The sequence below is a fragment of the Cucurbita pepo genome, chromosome LG07, assembly GCF_002806865.2.
Source record: "Cucurbita pepo subsp. pepo cultivar mu-cu-16 chromosome LG07, ASM280686v2, whole genome shotgun sequence".
Classification (NCBI taxonomy): domain Eukaryota; kingdom Viridiplantae; phylum Streptophyta; class Magnoliopsida; order Cucurbitales; family Cucurbitaceae; genus Cucurbita; species Cucurbita pepo.
The window spans coordinates 9,989,670-10,005,476 of NC_036644.1; the positions used below are offsets into that span (position 1 = coordinate 9,989,670).

General features: G+C 39.8%; 3 protein-coding genes across 5 annotated transcripts; 1 reads left to right on the plus strand and 2 right to left on the minus strand.

Annotated features, from left to right (window-relative positions):
* The first annotated feature begins 1,683 nt into the window (after nucleotides 1–1,683).
* LOC111798562 lies at nucleotides 1,684–3,028 on the plus strand. Its single transcript, XM_023681799.1, has one exon. The coding sequence runs from the start codon at nucleotides 1,831–1,833 to the stop codon at nucleotides 2,437–2,439; it is 609 nt and encodes a 202-aa protein (XP_023537567.1). The 5' UTR covers nucleotides 1,684–1,830; the 3' UTR covers nucleotides 2,440–3,028.
* Nucleotides 2,950–9,100, minus strand: LOC111798561 (adenylate kinase 5, chloroplastic). The gene is made up of 19 exons (XM_023681798.1): nucleotides 8,668–9,100; nucleotides 8,488–8,589; nucleotides 8,120–8,248; nucleotides 7,897–8,031; nucleotides 7,089–7,235; nucleotides 6,883–6,957; nucleotides 6,708–6,795; nucleotides 6,461–6,498; nucleotides 6,150–6,278; nucleotides 5,827–5,862; nucleotides 5,680–5,760; nucleotides 5,475–5,613; nucleotides 5,022–5,101; nucleotides 4,853–4,918; nucleotides 3,830–3,859; nucleotides 3,647–3,756; nucleotides 3,376–3,513; nucleotides 3,244–3,273; nucleotides 2,950–3,159 (listed from the first exon to the last, which is right to left on the minus strand). The coding sequence occupies exons 1-19, from the start codon at nucleotides 8,881–8,883 to the stop codon at nucleotides 3,135–3,137; spliced, it is 1,794 nt and encodes a 597-aa protein (XP_023537566.1). The 5' UTR covers nucleotides 8,884–9,100; the 3' UTR covers nucleotides 2,950–3,134.
* Nucleotides 9,101–10,284: 1,184 nt separating this feature from the next.
* On the minus strand, nucleotides 10,285–14,640 carry LOC111798397 (transmembrane 9 superfamily member 11-like). 3 transcript variants are annotated; one of them, XM_023681508.1, is made up of 3 exons: nucleotides 14,445–14,640; nucleotides 13,275–14,261; nucleotides 10,285–11,650 (listed from the first exon to the last, which is right to left on the minus strand). In XM_023681508.1, the coding sequence occupies exons 2-3, from the start codon at nucleotides 14,241–14,243 to the stop codon at nucleotides 10,631–10,633; spliced, it is 1,989 nt and encodes a 662-aa protein (XP_023537276.1). In that variant the 5' UTR covers nucleotides 14,244–14,261; nucleotides 14,445–14,640; the 3' UTR covers nucleotides 10,285–10,630. The 3 variants fall into 3 exon arrangements, with proteins under 3 accessions (XP_023537276.1, XP_023537277.1, XP_023537275.1); XM_023681509.1 differs by having other exon boundaries at nucleotides 10,285–11,608; nucleotides 13,233–14,261; XM_023681507.1 differs by lacking the exon at nucleotides 10,285–11,650 and having other exon boundaries at nucleotides 11,909–14,261.
* Nucleotides 14,641–15,807: the final 1,167 nt, after the last annotated feature.

A 15,807-nucleotide genomic window follows, 5' to 3' on the forward strand; every position in this document is an offset into this window, starting at 1 on the left:
CTATTAAAAATAAGGTCGTTGATGTATATATGACATGACTGTTACACGAGAAGACATTCATTTAAAAGAAACCTTTTCATAACGAGGTTACAGACTTACACGTTCATTGTAATGTGGCGGAAAATAAATAACACGAATTAAAATAAAACAATGAAAATAAAGTATTTGTTTTGATCTAACCAACGTAGATGCATCTACCCTAGATGGCTGTCATCACGACGTCGTCATCCGTGCATAGGAGTTTTACATGGTCTTGATCTCTACTTCTAGTCTGGGTAAAATTGAACGTGTAGTACTTCTCTACACACGGGCCGTGTATACACACATGGAACCCTAGGGAAGCTCGAATACGTATTCCTAGTCCTAGCCTTCGACTTGGTTGTTATCACGATGTCGTCATCCGTGCATAGGGGCTTTACATGGCCTTGGTCTTTACTTCTAGTCGGGATAAAATTGAATGCATAGTACTTATCTACACACGGGCCGTGTATACACACATGGAACCCTAGGGAAGCTCGAATACGTATTCCTAGTCCTAGCCTTCGACTTGGTTGTTATCACGATGTCGTCATCCGTGCATAGGGGCTTTACATGGCCTTGGTCTTTACTTCTAGTCGGGATAAAATTGAATGCATAGTACTTATCTACACACGGGCCATGTATACACACATGGAACCCTAGGCAAGCTCGAATACGTATTCCTAGTCCTAGCCTTCGACTTGGTTGTTATCACGACATCGTCATCCGTGCATAGGGGCTTTACATGGCCTTAGTCTTTGCTTCTAGTCTGGGTAAAATTGAATGTGTAGTACTTCCCTACACACGGGTCATGTATACACACATGGAACCCTAGGCAAGCTCGAATACGTATTCCTAGTCCAAGCCTTCGACTTGGCTGTCATCACGACATCTTCATCCATGCATAGGGGCTTTACATGACCTTGGTCAATACTTCTAGTCTGGGTAAAATTGAATGCATAGTACTTCTCTACACACGGACCATCCATAGGCCAACTCGAATACGTATTCCTAGTCCTAGCCTTTGACTAACGAACACTCACGCTGTCGGTATACCATGAAGGGAAGGGAGCGTGCACAGTATTGTGGTATACACAATACCGTATCATAATATTGTAGCGTACGCGTCCATACTAATCATAGCGATATCTGATACCGTATCCCAATACATATGCATAAAATATTTTATTTTATTATAAGCTCATATGTAAATTAAAATATGGAAAATATCTTAAAAAAGATACATCCATTAAAAAAAACCAAAGTCGGTTCAGTTGACTCGAACCAACACGTGGCAAGATCAGGAGCTTTCTACGAACATCACGACAAGCGCGGTTCTTTTCTTGCAGGCGTCGCTTTACCTTTTTTAATATTTTTTATTTTGCAAGTTTGTCCTCCTTTTGTTCCTTAATTACAAATTAGCCACAGGTTAACCTAACCCTCCTTCTGAGTTAATTTTAAAACGATGTCGTTTGAAACTTCAAAATATATATTAAACATGGAGAAGGAAATTAATTAACCGTACCAATGAAATTCGTCCGTGACACATCTAATATCAACTACGGGTAACCCACGTCATACCCACTAAGGCGGTTCACGATCACACGTGTGGTACGTGCGAAAACCCTCACGAGAAATGTCTATATAAACCACATTTCAAGTTCCGATTATGCATCCCTCAAATGTCTCTGTTCTAAGAAGGAAGACGGTGAAGAAAAAGTTTTGTTCTTCTCTTTCTCTCTCTTGTTTGCTTTGTTGTTTCTCTCTCCTTTCTGCAATTTTTTCTTTTGGATTTTGTGATTCTGAAGATATATGGCTACTACCGTGATCCTTCAGCCGCAGGATTGCCTTGGGAACGGGTTACGCCGCCAAGGTTTGGTTCTATCGTCTCCGCCTTTGAAATCGCGGCGGAATTCTAACCGTATTAGTTCTAGTTCTTCTTCTGCAAACCCTAATTTTAATCAGGATGATGCGACTTGTTCCGGTAGGCGGCGGAGTTCGGAGGTGGGAGTTAAGGCTAACCGTCGAGTGAATAGAGGTCGGAGTCGGGTGGTAGAGACGTCCACGGCGGCGAAGATTTCACCGAAGAATCTGGTTATGGGACAAGTCAAGATCTTGAAGCGTGGAGAGATGTTGAGTCCCGATGGAGGTGTTGGTGATGGTGGTAAGAGGATGTTGGAATCGAAGGTTGAGGATTTGGATTTGGTTTTGGGATCGACTGATCGGTTGGGTCCAGACCCTGATTTGATGCAGAAGCAGGTTGTATTTTCGGAATTGAAGGTTGCCGATGGGATCTATGCTGGATCGGGTGCGTTCTTCGCTTCGCCGCCTCCGAGTTCGGTGCCCTTACCGTCCTTTTTAGGTAAGAACGGTACTGCAACTAACGATCTGCGGCGGTTGTTGCGACTTGATTTGGACTGATCACGTCAGAGCAACAGAAGTGAACAATCCAGAATAATATGGGTTTTGGTCACTTGATTTGGACCGATCACATCGGAGCAACAGAAGTGAACAATCCAGAATATGGTGTATGGGTTTGGTTTGGTATGGTATGGTATGGTTTGATTACTCCAGGGTGTAGTAATGATAGAATATGAAGTGATGTGCTCTTTTCGATGGCGATTGTTCGGTATACCTCGGCATCTCCCTTTATTTTTTCAACAGGAAGATGCTTGAGTTGCGAGCAGATGAACTGGCTGAAGTGAAGCAACATGACAGTTCTTCTAGGTTTACTATAACTCAGATCAATTAGGGTTTAGCTGGTTTTTTCTTTCTCATAGAATATATTGTCTGCTTTGAGCGTTTCCATTGTAGTAGTTGGTAGTCTTTGTTGGTGGCTTGGTTTGTGTTTTCTTAGGAGACAAGTAGCTTTTAAATTTGGTGTGGGTTTTCCTTTTAGGAGCTCTTAGATATTGCCTTGACTATGCTAGGTACCCAGAATTTGTAGTTCTTTGTATCTTTGCTTTGTTTCTTCAAACAGATTTGATTGTATAAACGTAGTATTTCCTTACCTTCTCTGTACATGGGTTGTGCCTAGAATCTACTTTGCATATAACTCCATGGCTGCTCGGTTCTTTGGTTGACATCTTCCAACTGAAGATATCATCTTCATAAGCTCAAAAGATGCCACTCAGGAACCCCCTGAATTAGTCAAAAATTTAATTTAATCTGGGCTGATCAACAAAGAGCAACTAGTATTTTCACGTTACAGGGGTATGTTCTTACCAGATTCCAGATGGTTTCTTCTCTGCATTTCTGTAAGTATTTGAAATGTAATTGCAGTGATTAGATCAGGCGGCAGATTTTGGTAATAAAGTTTAAGGATGAAGTGTTCTTATTTTTTGTTCTTCATCTTACCTTTCTTTTCCTTGGAAGGCATCGTTGATATCATCAGTGGACGGCCTGGTGGGATACTTGGTTAGGAGAACATACCTTTCCTTCCCAGAAGGTTCATCCACCCTTCTATAGAGCTCATAACCATAAGGGTGAGACATCCTAAAACAAACAATTGTGGATCAAAGCATGATCATGGCTGTATCTTAAACTAATGGTAGAAGATGGATTTTGATTCAAACACTAGTGGAAGGAAATCATTGAAGATCTTACATTTGTTGGTGTTTTATTTTACCTGAGAGCTCCCATGATTGGATACTGTGTTCCTGCATAATAGAGAAGCCGAAAGAAGTAACAGATTTGGAATGATGCTGCATACTCCAGCCTCTTGTCACGGCCCATCGTCTAATAAGGATGGGAAGGATTAGAACTGAATTATACTCAGAAGTAACTCCAATTGATTTTTTTTAATACTCACTTGCATGATACCACTCGAACCAGGTAAATCCTGAAAATTGAAAGAAGTTAAAGCCAATTTATAAACAACTAAAACGTAGCAGCAGGGTTAGAGATCCAATTCACAATGAAGGTCTGCTTTTTTACATGAATGGAATGATCAAAGCTGTACTATTAAGAGAGGACATGTAATTGGTGTACTACAAGAATTGCCACATCTATGATTTTTTCTTGTTTACCTTGTTCCACAACTAGCTACGGGTGGAAACTGTGTTTCATGTGTTTGTTGGGTGTCTCGACTTCTACTCGTCTTCCATTTCTTTTGATGGAAAATCGAGCTTTCCATATAAACAGACAGCCCAACCAACCTAACGATCTAGACAAAAGGGTTCCAATCCAGAAAGGTAAGACCTAACTAGTAATTAAGAAGTCCTAGTAAACCAACACCTAAAGCGATAAGTTAAACCAAACAGCCTATAAATAGATGCATTCAACCTAACAAGAGAAATGAACGAGTGCCAGAGAGGACGTTGGACCCCAAAGAGAGGTAGATTGTAAGATCCTACATCGATTGGAGAGGGAAACGAAACATTCTTTATAAGGACATGGAAACCTCTCCTAACAGATGCATTTTAAAAACCTTGAGGGGAAGTCTGAAAAGTTAGATTGTGAGATCTCACATCGATTAGAGAGGGAAATGAGACATGCTTGGAAACCTCTCCCTACCATATGCATTTTAAAAATCTCGAGGGAAAACCCAAAGAGAACAATATTGACTAGCGGTGGACTTGGACTGTTACACCTCCCCCCACAGAATTTGCTATTTGCTATTTGCTATAAAACCAATATAGTACTATTCAACTATGATTATTGTCAAATGGAAGTACTAATGAAGAGAGAGTATTTTTTCTATCCAGTAGTTTCTACTCTTACCTTTTTCTTACCTTGTCACGTGATTTGTTTTGGTTACAGGTGCCTAGAAGTTAGGACAGTGTTCCTATCAGCAAATTAAATCATACCAACTTAGGATCACTTAGAAACTTGCCTTGAGTCTCGGATTTACAAGAATAACAGGTCGGTCACCAGCTGCATCTGTCATAGCTTTCATATCCTGCATTTACTTGACATCATTATCTTCACAAAGCTTCATCCTTAATCAAACAGTTCCATTTTCCTATTAAACAGAGTCGACAAAATCTAATGATGTCACTTACATCAATGATACAATTTCCAACAGCATTTTGAGGAGCCACTAAAATGAACATGTCATCTTGCTCGTCAACTTCTTTTGCACCTGCAATTAGAAATGAATATGAAGAAGTCTATATCAAATGCAAAATCTTTTACACACGAATGAGGAAATGCGTTGTACATTAGACAGTTTAAAGGTGATCTTCATGATAATGAAACGTGTTTCTTCATGGTGATCTTCAAAAAGAGACGTATATAGAGCAAGAATAGGAAGGTATGCCCCTTCAAAGGTATAATTTCTAGTTCTTATAGGTAAGAATCGACATGAATATGTACTGTTTTTGGCTATTCTGGAGAAGTCTTGAAGGAAATCATTGAGGAATTATGTAGGAAGGCTCATCTTTTCTGAGATTAACATGCAGGTGCAAGCAAACTAAAGATGCACAAACGAATCTTTCAAAATTTGAGTGCAGTACCAATTGAACCAATCTTGACAAAGGTCCCCAAAGCCCCATATTCGCCCCAGTCCATGTATTCTAAGATTTTCCGAGTTCCAGCAAGCTGCAGCGGCATTCCAGAAAGTGCACCTTCCCCCATGGATCCTTGAATGCATACCTAGGAGATGAAGTTTCAGATGGTGGTCACGAGCACTCTGATCTTGAGGGAAATCAGAGAAATTACCTTGACACGTTTTCCATCATCAGCAAACGAAAGGGCAATGGTCCGAATAAGTTCCATAAGAGTACCTATTCGATAGACATCCTGTGCATTGCAGATGCGGTTAACTCAGATCGTTTTTAGGAGAATCAGGAGGAGTAAGCTTCCTACCATTTCAGGGTTAAGCTCTGGAATATTAATCTCCACCTGTTCATTGAGATTCGAAACAAACAAAAATGATCAGCCGCAGTAGGTGCTCCAACCCGTGCCTCGCACCGTTTGGTGACTGGCTTTGATATCATTTGTAACAGCCTAAGCCCACCGCAAGCAGATATTGTCCGCTTCAGCCCGTTACGTATCTCCGTCAGCCTCACGTAACGCGTCTATTAGGGAGAGGTTTCCACACCCTTACAAAGAATGCTTCGTTCTCCTCTTCAACCGATGTGGGACCTAACAATAATCTTGTGTGAATAACAATAAGGTTAACACCAAACCTTTAATCTAGTTCTACCATCTTTTACAGCGCGTTTGGTGCCTTCAAGCACATCATCATAAAAATATTTCCTGATTTCTCTTGAGTGAGGAATGTTATTCAATCTAGTTGGTATCCCTCTCCAGCTATCCTGTAAAAAGAGAATATCAAACATTTTTAAGGGAACCTATATATTTGAGGGATTCTTGTTATAATATCCAATATCAGCTTATATACTTGAGGAAACCTTATTATAGTGTCTATTACGAACACGTGAATTCGGGAAAATAATGAACAATTCAAGTTTCCTATTCTCAATCATACAGAGCATACCTGAGTTGAAGTACTCTTCAATCCAAGGGTTGATTTCCCTAATACACAAGAAATGCAGGGGGAGATGTGAAAATTATAAAAATAAAACTCAATTCAGATATAGCTTCTCTTATATGGAAAAGAAATGTCCTAGTAAGACCAGGTCGAACCTTTCAAAGCGTCGGCGTCGATATTAAATCTGAACTTATAATTTCTAAACTATCCAGTAAACCTTTTCAATGAATCCCATGAGAACACAAACAATTACCTAACTTCGTAGCCTTTTCTTTTTGAATCTGTGATAATAATGATGATATTTCTTCAAAAATTTCTTCTTTAGGACGGCTTCCATCAATCTAGATTCACAGAATTTAATATGCACAGAAGAACAGAGTTAGAAATAAACGCTGGAATTAAACAGAGAAGAACGCATAATAAACTACCTTCTTTGTAATACTCAAGTACACTGGTGCTATTGCTTCTGCATTACGCTTGTAAATTTCCAAACGCTGCTTCACCTAAACAGAAATCACATAAAATAAACGTTAGAAACCCCAAAACAAGCCTATAGCAAGCCAGTTAGACAAGCAAAAACAAGTCTAGAATCGCTTTCTGAGAATTTTTGAACAAGTTCTTAGAAATAGCTAACTTTTTCCTCAGTATCATCAGGTCGAGTGACAAGTCTTCCTTTAATTTCCTCTGTTTCTGGGGGAAAATATTTCAGATGGTAAATCTTCCCCGTCTCTGGGTCGAGCCTTCGACCAACGCATCTGTCGATTAGAATTTCATCAGGAACCTGAGTATTAGAAATGTAAATCAAATATAAATACAGAAATGGATATCTAAACACACAAAAAAGATGTTCATTATTGACTTCACTGATAAACTGAAGAAGAAATTTGAATTTATTCAACACAAGAGCCAACTTCTTGTGTGATTAACACATAAAACGCCACCCCTATAAACTTGTGGCAGATTCACAGTATTATTATGATACTCTGTTACTTCTTTCAAGAACACATTAGAATTTAAAGGAAGACGCAGGATAGCTTGCACAAACTTCAACCATCAGTTACAGATTTAATAAAAAATAACTCGCAAAATGATTGCTTCATGGATGTTAGGACTCACGACCCTCCACGATGGTATGATATTGTCTACTTTGAGCATAAGCTCTCGTGACTTTGCTTTGGGCTTCCCCAAAAGGCCTCATTCCAATGGAGATGTATTCCTTACTTATAAACCCATGATCGAACCTAAATTAGCCAATGTGGGACTCTCCCTCCCAACAATCTTCAACAATGGATGCATGAAAAACATCAGACAAGAACTAATTCTAGAGGGTGCCAAGAACTTTCCAATTTAGGTTCATTAAATCCTTTATGCAACTTTTTCACCACCACCAAAAACAAAACACTAAAGCCTCAACATAGGATATTAGTATGCAGTGTACATACATCCAAAATAAGATAAATATCTGGTTTAATCTGCAACTTCTGCAAACTTTCTGCTTGCAAAAGGGTTCGTGGAAATCCATCTAAGAGCCACCCCTTCTCGGTTGCATCTTCACCTGATAACCGTGTCGTAACCATCTACAAACCAAAATAAGATCATTATATGAATATTGCACAAACAAGAAAGTAACATTCACGCTAGAAAGAGCTTAGATCCACATCCTACAGCAGTCACAATTTCATCAGGAACAAGCTGTCCAGAATTCATGAATTCTTTTGCTTTATTGCCAATTTCTGTCCCAGCTGAAATTTCTGCTCTTAATATGTCGCCAGTTGATATATGCACCAAGCCAAACTGAAGAATGAAGAGAAATCAGTGAAGGAAGTACACTACATATGATGCTTTGTTTTTAAAAGAGAAACATTCTATGAGAAATTCCATGTGCCAGTTCTAGAACTGTCTTGAACTTCACAGTTTACAACCAGATTATCAGGGAAATCAAAATTTCTTGTTCTGGTAACTGATAAGATTTCCTTCTTGTTGAATAATTCATGTTCAGAATCACAACAAATCAGTAAAAGAACTTCAATTACCTTCTGAACAATCAACTCACACTGAGTTCCTTTACCGGAGGCCGGCGCACCTGATATCATAACCTTCAGCGGCTCCCCAGCTGCACATTTCACCTTCAGTCCCTAGCAAACACACAATCTCAAATCACATAACGAAACTCAACAACAGAAATCAGAAATCCAGAAATCCAGAAATTAAACCTTAAATTCAGGGCTTCGCTTCAAATGGAGGTCACCAAAGACATAGGAAGAGCGAAGGCGAGTGGAGAAAAGTGAGGATGGTCGAAGAGAAAGAGAGGAACACGAAGAAGAAGAAGAAGAAGAAGAAGAGGCGAGAGAAGATATGGAAAGAGGCGAGATGGAGGGGGTGGAAGGGACATTGCTGGATTGAAGGGAACAAAATGAAGTGGGCACCATTGTTGCTCGGTTTGTGCTCTGATTACGCCATGAAAGTTGCAGAATCTGCAACTGGGAATGGAATTGGGTGAAGGGATTTTAGTGGCGGAGTTCAAAGGGAGGATTGAGGAAGCTCCATGGGAGGAATTTTCCGGGAAAATTTGAAGAGAGGATCGTAATGTTGTTAGAGGATGTGGATGAACCCGCGCTCGACAAACAGATAAGTGGGGAATGGCCAGTAGGGATCGATGGAGGAGAGCAATCGGTTAAAAAATTAAAACCGTTAATACTTTATTTCAAAAATAAATTTAAAATATATGATTAAAAAATACCGTTAAACTTTAAAAAATGTTTAATATAAAAAAAATATGGATCGCCGATTGGTGGACTATTATCTTGATAAGATTAAAGGGTCTGAAATTCACGAGCTAAACTGTAACAGCCCAAGTGCGCCATTAGTAGATATTGTCCGCTTCGGCCCGTTACGTATCACCATCAGTTTTACGGTTTTAAAACGTATCTAATAGGGAGAAAGTTACGCACCCTTGTAAGAAATGTTTCATTCCCCTCTCCAACGGAGGTGAGATTTCACAATCTACCCCCTTGTGAGCCAACGTAGTCACTGGCATGCACACCGTCCAATGTTAGACTCTTATAATATTTGTAAGAGTCCAAACTCACCGCTAATAGATATTGTTCACTTTGACCCTTGTGAGCCAGCCTAGTCATTGGCACACCGTCCAATGTCAAACTCTTATACCATTTGTAAGAGTCCAAACTCACCACTAATAGATATTGTCCACTTTGGCCCTTGTGAGCCAACATAGTCACTGGCACCCCATCTAATGAACATAGTCACTGGCACCCCACCTAATGTCAAACTCTTATACCATTTGTAAGAGTCCAAACTCACCGATAGATATTATCCACTTTGGCCCTTGTGAGCCAACATAGTCACTGGCACACCACCCAATGTGAAACTCTTATATCATTTGTAAGAGTCAATACTCACCGCTAATAGATATTGTCCATTTTGGCCCTTATGAGCCAAAGTAGTCACTAGCACACCGCCCAATGTCAGACTCTTATACCATTTGTAAGAGTCCAAACTCACCGTTAATAGATATTGTCTACTTTGGCCCTTGTGAGCCAATGTAGTCACACTATGCCCACACTGGCATGGCACACCACCCAATGTGAGACTCTTATACCATTTGTAAGAAAGAGTCCAAACTAACCGTTATTAGATATTGTCCACTTTGGCCTGTTACGTATCACAATCAACCTCACGGTTTTAAAACGCACCTACTAGGAGAGGTTTCAACACCCTTCTCCAACCGACACGGAATCTCACATAAATATTCAACAAATACGAGAACATTGATTCATTTAGCTCAATTGAAGTACATATACACTGAAACAGACCAAGGAATGAATCAAATATATAAAGGACAAGTGAAATGAAGTGTACATATACTAATAAAACCCCACATAATTTGTGTTACAAACTACCATTAAAACATCTAAGAATGCAAATGAAAATCTATTTGTATTGTATCATATCATAATCCAGGCAACAATCTCTCCCTTAAAACACAAAGAAAATACATCAGAACTGGACGGTATTATTCATGTCGTCGCAAGCGTTGAAATGAATCGACGAAAACTAATATATCATATCATATCATCATATCATAATAATCAAACAATCCATACAATTCTACTAAACTGCCTGCCACTGATCTTCTGCTGTTTCTAAGAAACTCCATCAATCCAACTTCACTGAAGAGAACAAGTAATGAACAAACCAGAACGAGGAAAGAAACCCGATCGTACCGGTTGCGAGCATGATCGCGAACACCATTAGAAGGGAGTATCCGAGGTAAAGGGTCGAAGAGACCGGTCCGCTCAGGCTCTTGAGATCGAAGATCAGATAGTTAATGGAATACAAGAAGATGTATATGGCAACCGAACCAGATGCAAAGAAGGACTTCCACCACCATTTCCAATCCTCCACACACAGATGCATGTAGGTAAGAACTAAAGATACTTCGGCGCAAACCACCACGAGAAGGACCAAGACAATGAAGAGAAACCCGAAGACGTAGTACACACGACCCATCCAGATACTAGACATGATGAAGAACAGCTCGATGAATAGCGTTCCGAAAGGAAGAGTGCCAGCACCAAGAACTAACAACCAGGATGGATATTTCTGAGCAGGGATTTCACGAGGGATTTGGTTAGTACGAACCGGGTACTCGATATGAGACGCTTTGGACCCAAGGTAACCCCCAACGAGCGTAAGTGGAACCGATATGCAGAACCAGAGCAAGAGCAGAATAACAAAAAGGGAAAATGGAATGGCTCCAGTGCTATGACTTCCCCATAAAAGGAAGTTCAGAGTGGTTAAGATCAAAAAGGCTATACCAGGAAAGAAGCAAGAGACCTTCCATGAGACAGAAATCCATCCTTTGTTGTCACCACAACCCATTGTCCTCCACAAACGAACAGCGACGTAACCAGCTGCAACGCCGAGAATCATATAGAAAAACAGCATACCAGTAATGAGGGCTCCACGAGACGCTGGCGACATGAATCCGAGGGCTGCAAATAATATCGTCACAACTGCCATTCCAAGAATCTGAACCCCATTACCAACCATGATGCACAAGAGTGACGAATTCGAGGGAGCTCTAAAGACATCACCAACAACAAGTTTCCAGCCAGATAACTCCTCATTCATCTGTGCTTGAGCCTCCTTGTCGAGCTCCTCATACCGGGTCAGATCCCTCCGAACGNCATGGCACACCACCCAATGTGAGACTCTTATACCATTTGTAAGAAAGAGTCCAAACTAACCGTTATTAGATATTGTCCACTTTGGCCTGTTACGTATCACAATCAACCTCACGGTTTTAAAACGCACCTACTAGGAGAGGTTTCAACACCCTTCTCCAACCGACACGGAATCTCACATAAATATTCAACAAATACGAGAACATTGATTCATTTAGCTCAATTGAAGTACATATACACTGAAACAGACCAAGGAATGAATCAAATATATAAAGGACAAGTGAAATGAAGTGTACATATACTAATAAAACCCCACATAATTTGTGTTACAAACTACCATTAAAACATCTAAGAATGCAAATGAAAATCTATTTGTATTGTATCATATCATAATCCAGGCAACAATCTCTCCCTTAAAACACAAAGAAAATACATCAGAACTGGACGGTATTATTCATGTCGTCGCAAGCGTTGAAATGAATCGACGAAAACTAATATATCATATCATATCATCATATCATAATAATCAAACAATCCATACAATTCTACTAAACTGCCTGCCACTGATCTTCTGCTGTTTCTAAGAAACTCCATCAATCCAACTTCACTGAAGAGAACAAGTAATGAACAAACCAGAACGAGGAAAGAAACCCGATCGTACCGGTTGCGAGCATGATCGCGAACACCATTAGAAGGGAGTATCCGAGGTAAAGGGTCGAAGAGACCGGTCCGCTCAGGCTCTTGAGATCGAAGATCAGATAGTTAATGGAATACAAGAAGATGTATATGGCAACCGAACCAGATGCAAAGAAGGACTTCCACCACCATTTCCAATCCTCCACACACAGATGCATGTAGGTAAGAACTAAAGATACTTCGGCGCAAACCACCACGAGAAGGACCAAGACAATGAAGAGAAACCCGAAGACGTAGTACACACGACCCATCCAGATACTAGACATGATGAAGAACAGCTCGATGAATAGCGTTCCGAAAGGAAGAGTGCCAGCACCAAGAACTAACAACCAGGATGGATATTTCTGAGCAGGGATTTCACGAGGGATTTGGTTAGTACGAACCGGGTACTCGATATGAGACGCTTTGGACCCAAGGTAACCCCCAACGAGCGTAAGTGGAACCGATATGCAGAACCAGAGCAAGAGCAGAATAACAAAAAGGGAAAATGGAATGGCTCCAGTGCTATGACTTCCCCATAAAAGGAAGTTCAGAGTGGTTAAGATCAAAAAGGCTATACCAGGAAAGAAGCAAGAGACCTTCCATGAGACAGAAATCCATCCTTTGTTGTCACCACAACCCATTGTCCTCCACAAACGAACAGCGACGTAACCAGCTGCAACGCCGAGAATCATATAGAAAAACAGCATACCAGTAATGAGGGCTCCACGAGACGCTGGCGACATGAATCCGAGGGCTGCAAATAATATCGTCACAACTGCCATTCCAAGAATCTGAACCCCATTACCAACCATGATGCACAAGAGTGACGAATTCGAGGGAGCTCTAAAGACATCACCAACAACAAGTTTCCAGCCAGATAACTCCTCATTCATCTGTGCTTGAGCCTCCTTGTCGAGCTCCTCATACCGGGTCAGATCCCTCCGAACGGTCCTCAAGAAGATAACAAAAACAATACCAGCAAGAAAAGTAATCACCATCATCGAATTCATGATCGAGAACCAATGGACTTTGGATCCCTCCATCTTAAGATAAGCATCCCACCTAGATGGCCATTTGATATCACTCTCCTCGAACATAACTTCATATGTAAAAGCAATAGGCACTCCTTCCTTGATCGGCATCGATACAGTGGTCGGATCACACTGTATCGCATTAGGATATGTTTGGTACATTTTCAAGTCCTTCACCTGTTCGATATTGTGCACGACGCTACAAGGCACCACCTCAAACCCAACAACCATATATCCAGGAATATCAGATCCGTCTTTCCCAATCGTCGGGATCAACTCAGCAGCATCACCAGTACCCATTACGCGAGCCATATCGGCCTCCTCATATTTGTGAACAAGAACCTTGAATTTCAAATGGTTGAACACATAATAAGCATCTTTAACCTTAACCCCAACTGGATAACCAGTCCACCGCAGAACATAGCCTTCCTTCTGAGTATAACGGATCGCAGGTAAATTGTCAAGAATCAAATTAACCTGATACATGTCATCAATTCTCTCCTTCATGATCTTAAATTGATCAGATGTCAATGGACCTGAAGAACACGTAAAGATATCCGTCTGATTCGTAAACATCTTAAACTGGTAAGGCGAGTTTTCAATTCGATCTCCCATCAGAAGCTCACCAAGATTCTCGGCACTGTCCTTAACACCCTCTTTAGGCTTACAAAACGGCAAACTATAATACCCAAATGGCAATTCGGTCTCGATAGAAGTAAGAGAATTAACCTTCACCGACAACAAGTCGCCCACAACGTATTTGTGGGGGTAGCTACCAGGAAGGTAAAATCCATATCCGAGTTGAAAAATCAAAGAACAAGCTAAAACCAAGATCCGAAATCGACTTAACAACTTCATTCTCGACAGACCCATTTTCGATTTGAATCGGATCTGAAAACCCCAGATTCAAGAAATATCAATGCCGAATCAAAACAAGCAAATAGACAATGATTTAATCGAATTCGTAATGAATTCAAGAACAAATACTACAAAAAATTAGGGATGGAAATAGAAAAAACGAGGAAGTTAAATCAAAATGCCTCGAAATCTTTTGCAAGAAATGAACCAACTGACCTTTGTACAGAGATCTGAACGATCCCCCACGAGAAGGGAAATGGAAAACAGCAGCAGCGGCGGCAGAGATGGAGGAAGAAGGCAAGATTTGGGAACCGAAGAAATTGCTATGGCGGAAGAGACAACTCTGTAGAAAGGCGAAACGTCCGTATATAACGAGCAAAGAAAATTTTCCGTTTCTGGGGCCTGCCGATTGCCGGACTCGTTTTCCTTTGCATTTATTATTATTTTATATTTTCCAAAACTTTATTTTAAAAATAACCTTAAAATAAAAATATTTTTTTTTTCTTAAAATTTGCCCGACAGAGTGAGCTTAGCTCAGTGAAGTTAAAGATTCGAACCTCAACGTTTTTATAATTAGATGTATAATATTTAAATCAGTTGAGTTATGTTTATCGTTTCTGAAAAAAATACTTATTATTTATTTTTCTTTGAATTATAACATTATAATTCTGTCGCTCGTTGAAGTGAGCTTAGTTCAATAGTAACGAGCTTGGAAGTTAAAATCTTGTATTGTGAGATCCTACATCAGTTGGAGATGAGAATTACCCGCGATGACGCTGGACTCGTAGATTATGAAGACGCTTAAAAGTTTCCACATCAATGAGAGAGGGGAATGAAACATTGGATGTGAAAACCTCTCATCAGCGGATACGTTTTAAAACTTTTAGAAAAAGTCTAGAAAATAAAGCTCAAATAGGACAATATCTGCTACCGGTGGACTTGCATTCTTACACGGCATAAGCTATTAAACATAACCCATTTAGTTTTTTTTCTTTTTTTCAATTTTAACTCTAAATAAGTAAATATTCGAACGTCAAATATTTTGATTAGATATATAATATTTTAACTAATTAAATTATGAGTTAAAATAACCATTAATTTCGAAAAAAAAAATTATAATTTGAACCTTCTAGTTATAAAAATTATTAAAACAAAAAATTTCACCGAGTCTAAAAATTAAAATTCTCGATATATATTTTTATTATAAACTTAAAAAAATAAAATAAAATTGAATTTAATAAAGCGTTGACTTGCACAATTTTTGGATCTATATTGCAATGGATCTCGCCTAATACTTTTTAGGTATTTTTATCTTAACGTGTGAGCAACTTAGCGTTGAAGAAAACTAGCAAAATCAAATTACATTATTACCCCTTAATTTTTTGTACGACCTAGATTAACCGCTAGCAGATATTGTTCTTTTTTGAGTTTTCTCTTTCGGGCTTCCCCTCAAGGATTTAAAACGCGGGACATCACAATCTACCCCCTTTGAGGTCCAGTGTCCTCGCTGGCACTCTTTCCTTTCTCTAATCGATGTGGGACCGCTCCCAAATCCACCCCTCTTTAGAGCTCAGTGTCC

Bases quoted from the DNA above. Each gene is read 5' to 3' on its own strand.
- LOC111798397 (XM_023681508.1), bottom strand. From the start codon at position 14,243: ATGGGTCTGTCGAGAATGAAGTTGTTAAGTCGATTTCGGATCTTGGTT. The intron at 11,651-13,274 runs CTGACCCGGTAT...GTTCGGAGGGAT, and splicing joins TGAGGACCGTTCGGAGGGAT to CTGACCCGGTATGAGGAGCT.
- LOC111798562 (XM_023681799.1), top strand. From the start codon at position 1,831: ATGGCTACTACCGTGATCCTTCAGCCGCAGGATTGCCTTGGGAACGGG.
- LOC111798561 (XM_023681798.1), bottom strand. From the start codon at position 8,883: ATGGTGCCCACTTCATTTTGTTCCCTTCAATCCAGCAATGTCCCTTCC. The intron at 8,032-8,119 runs GTAGGATGTGGA...TTTGGTTTGTAG, and splicing joins CTGATGAAATTGTGACTGCT to ATGGTTACGACACGGTTATC. The intron at 4,919-5,021 runs GTAAGTGACATC...AAGTAAATGCAG, and splicing joins TTGGAAATTGTATCATTGAT to GATATGAAAGCTATGACAGA.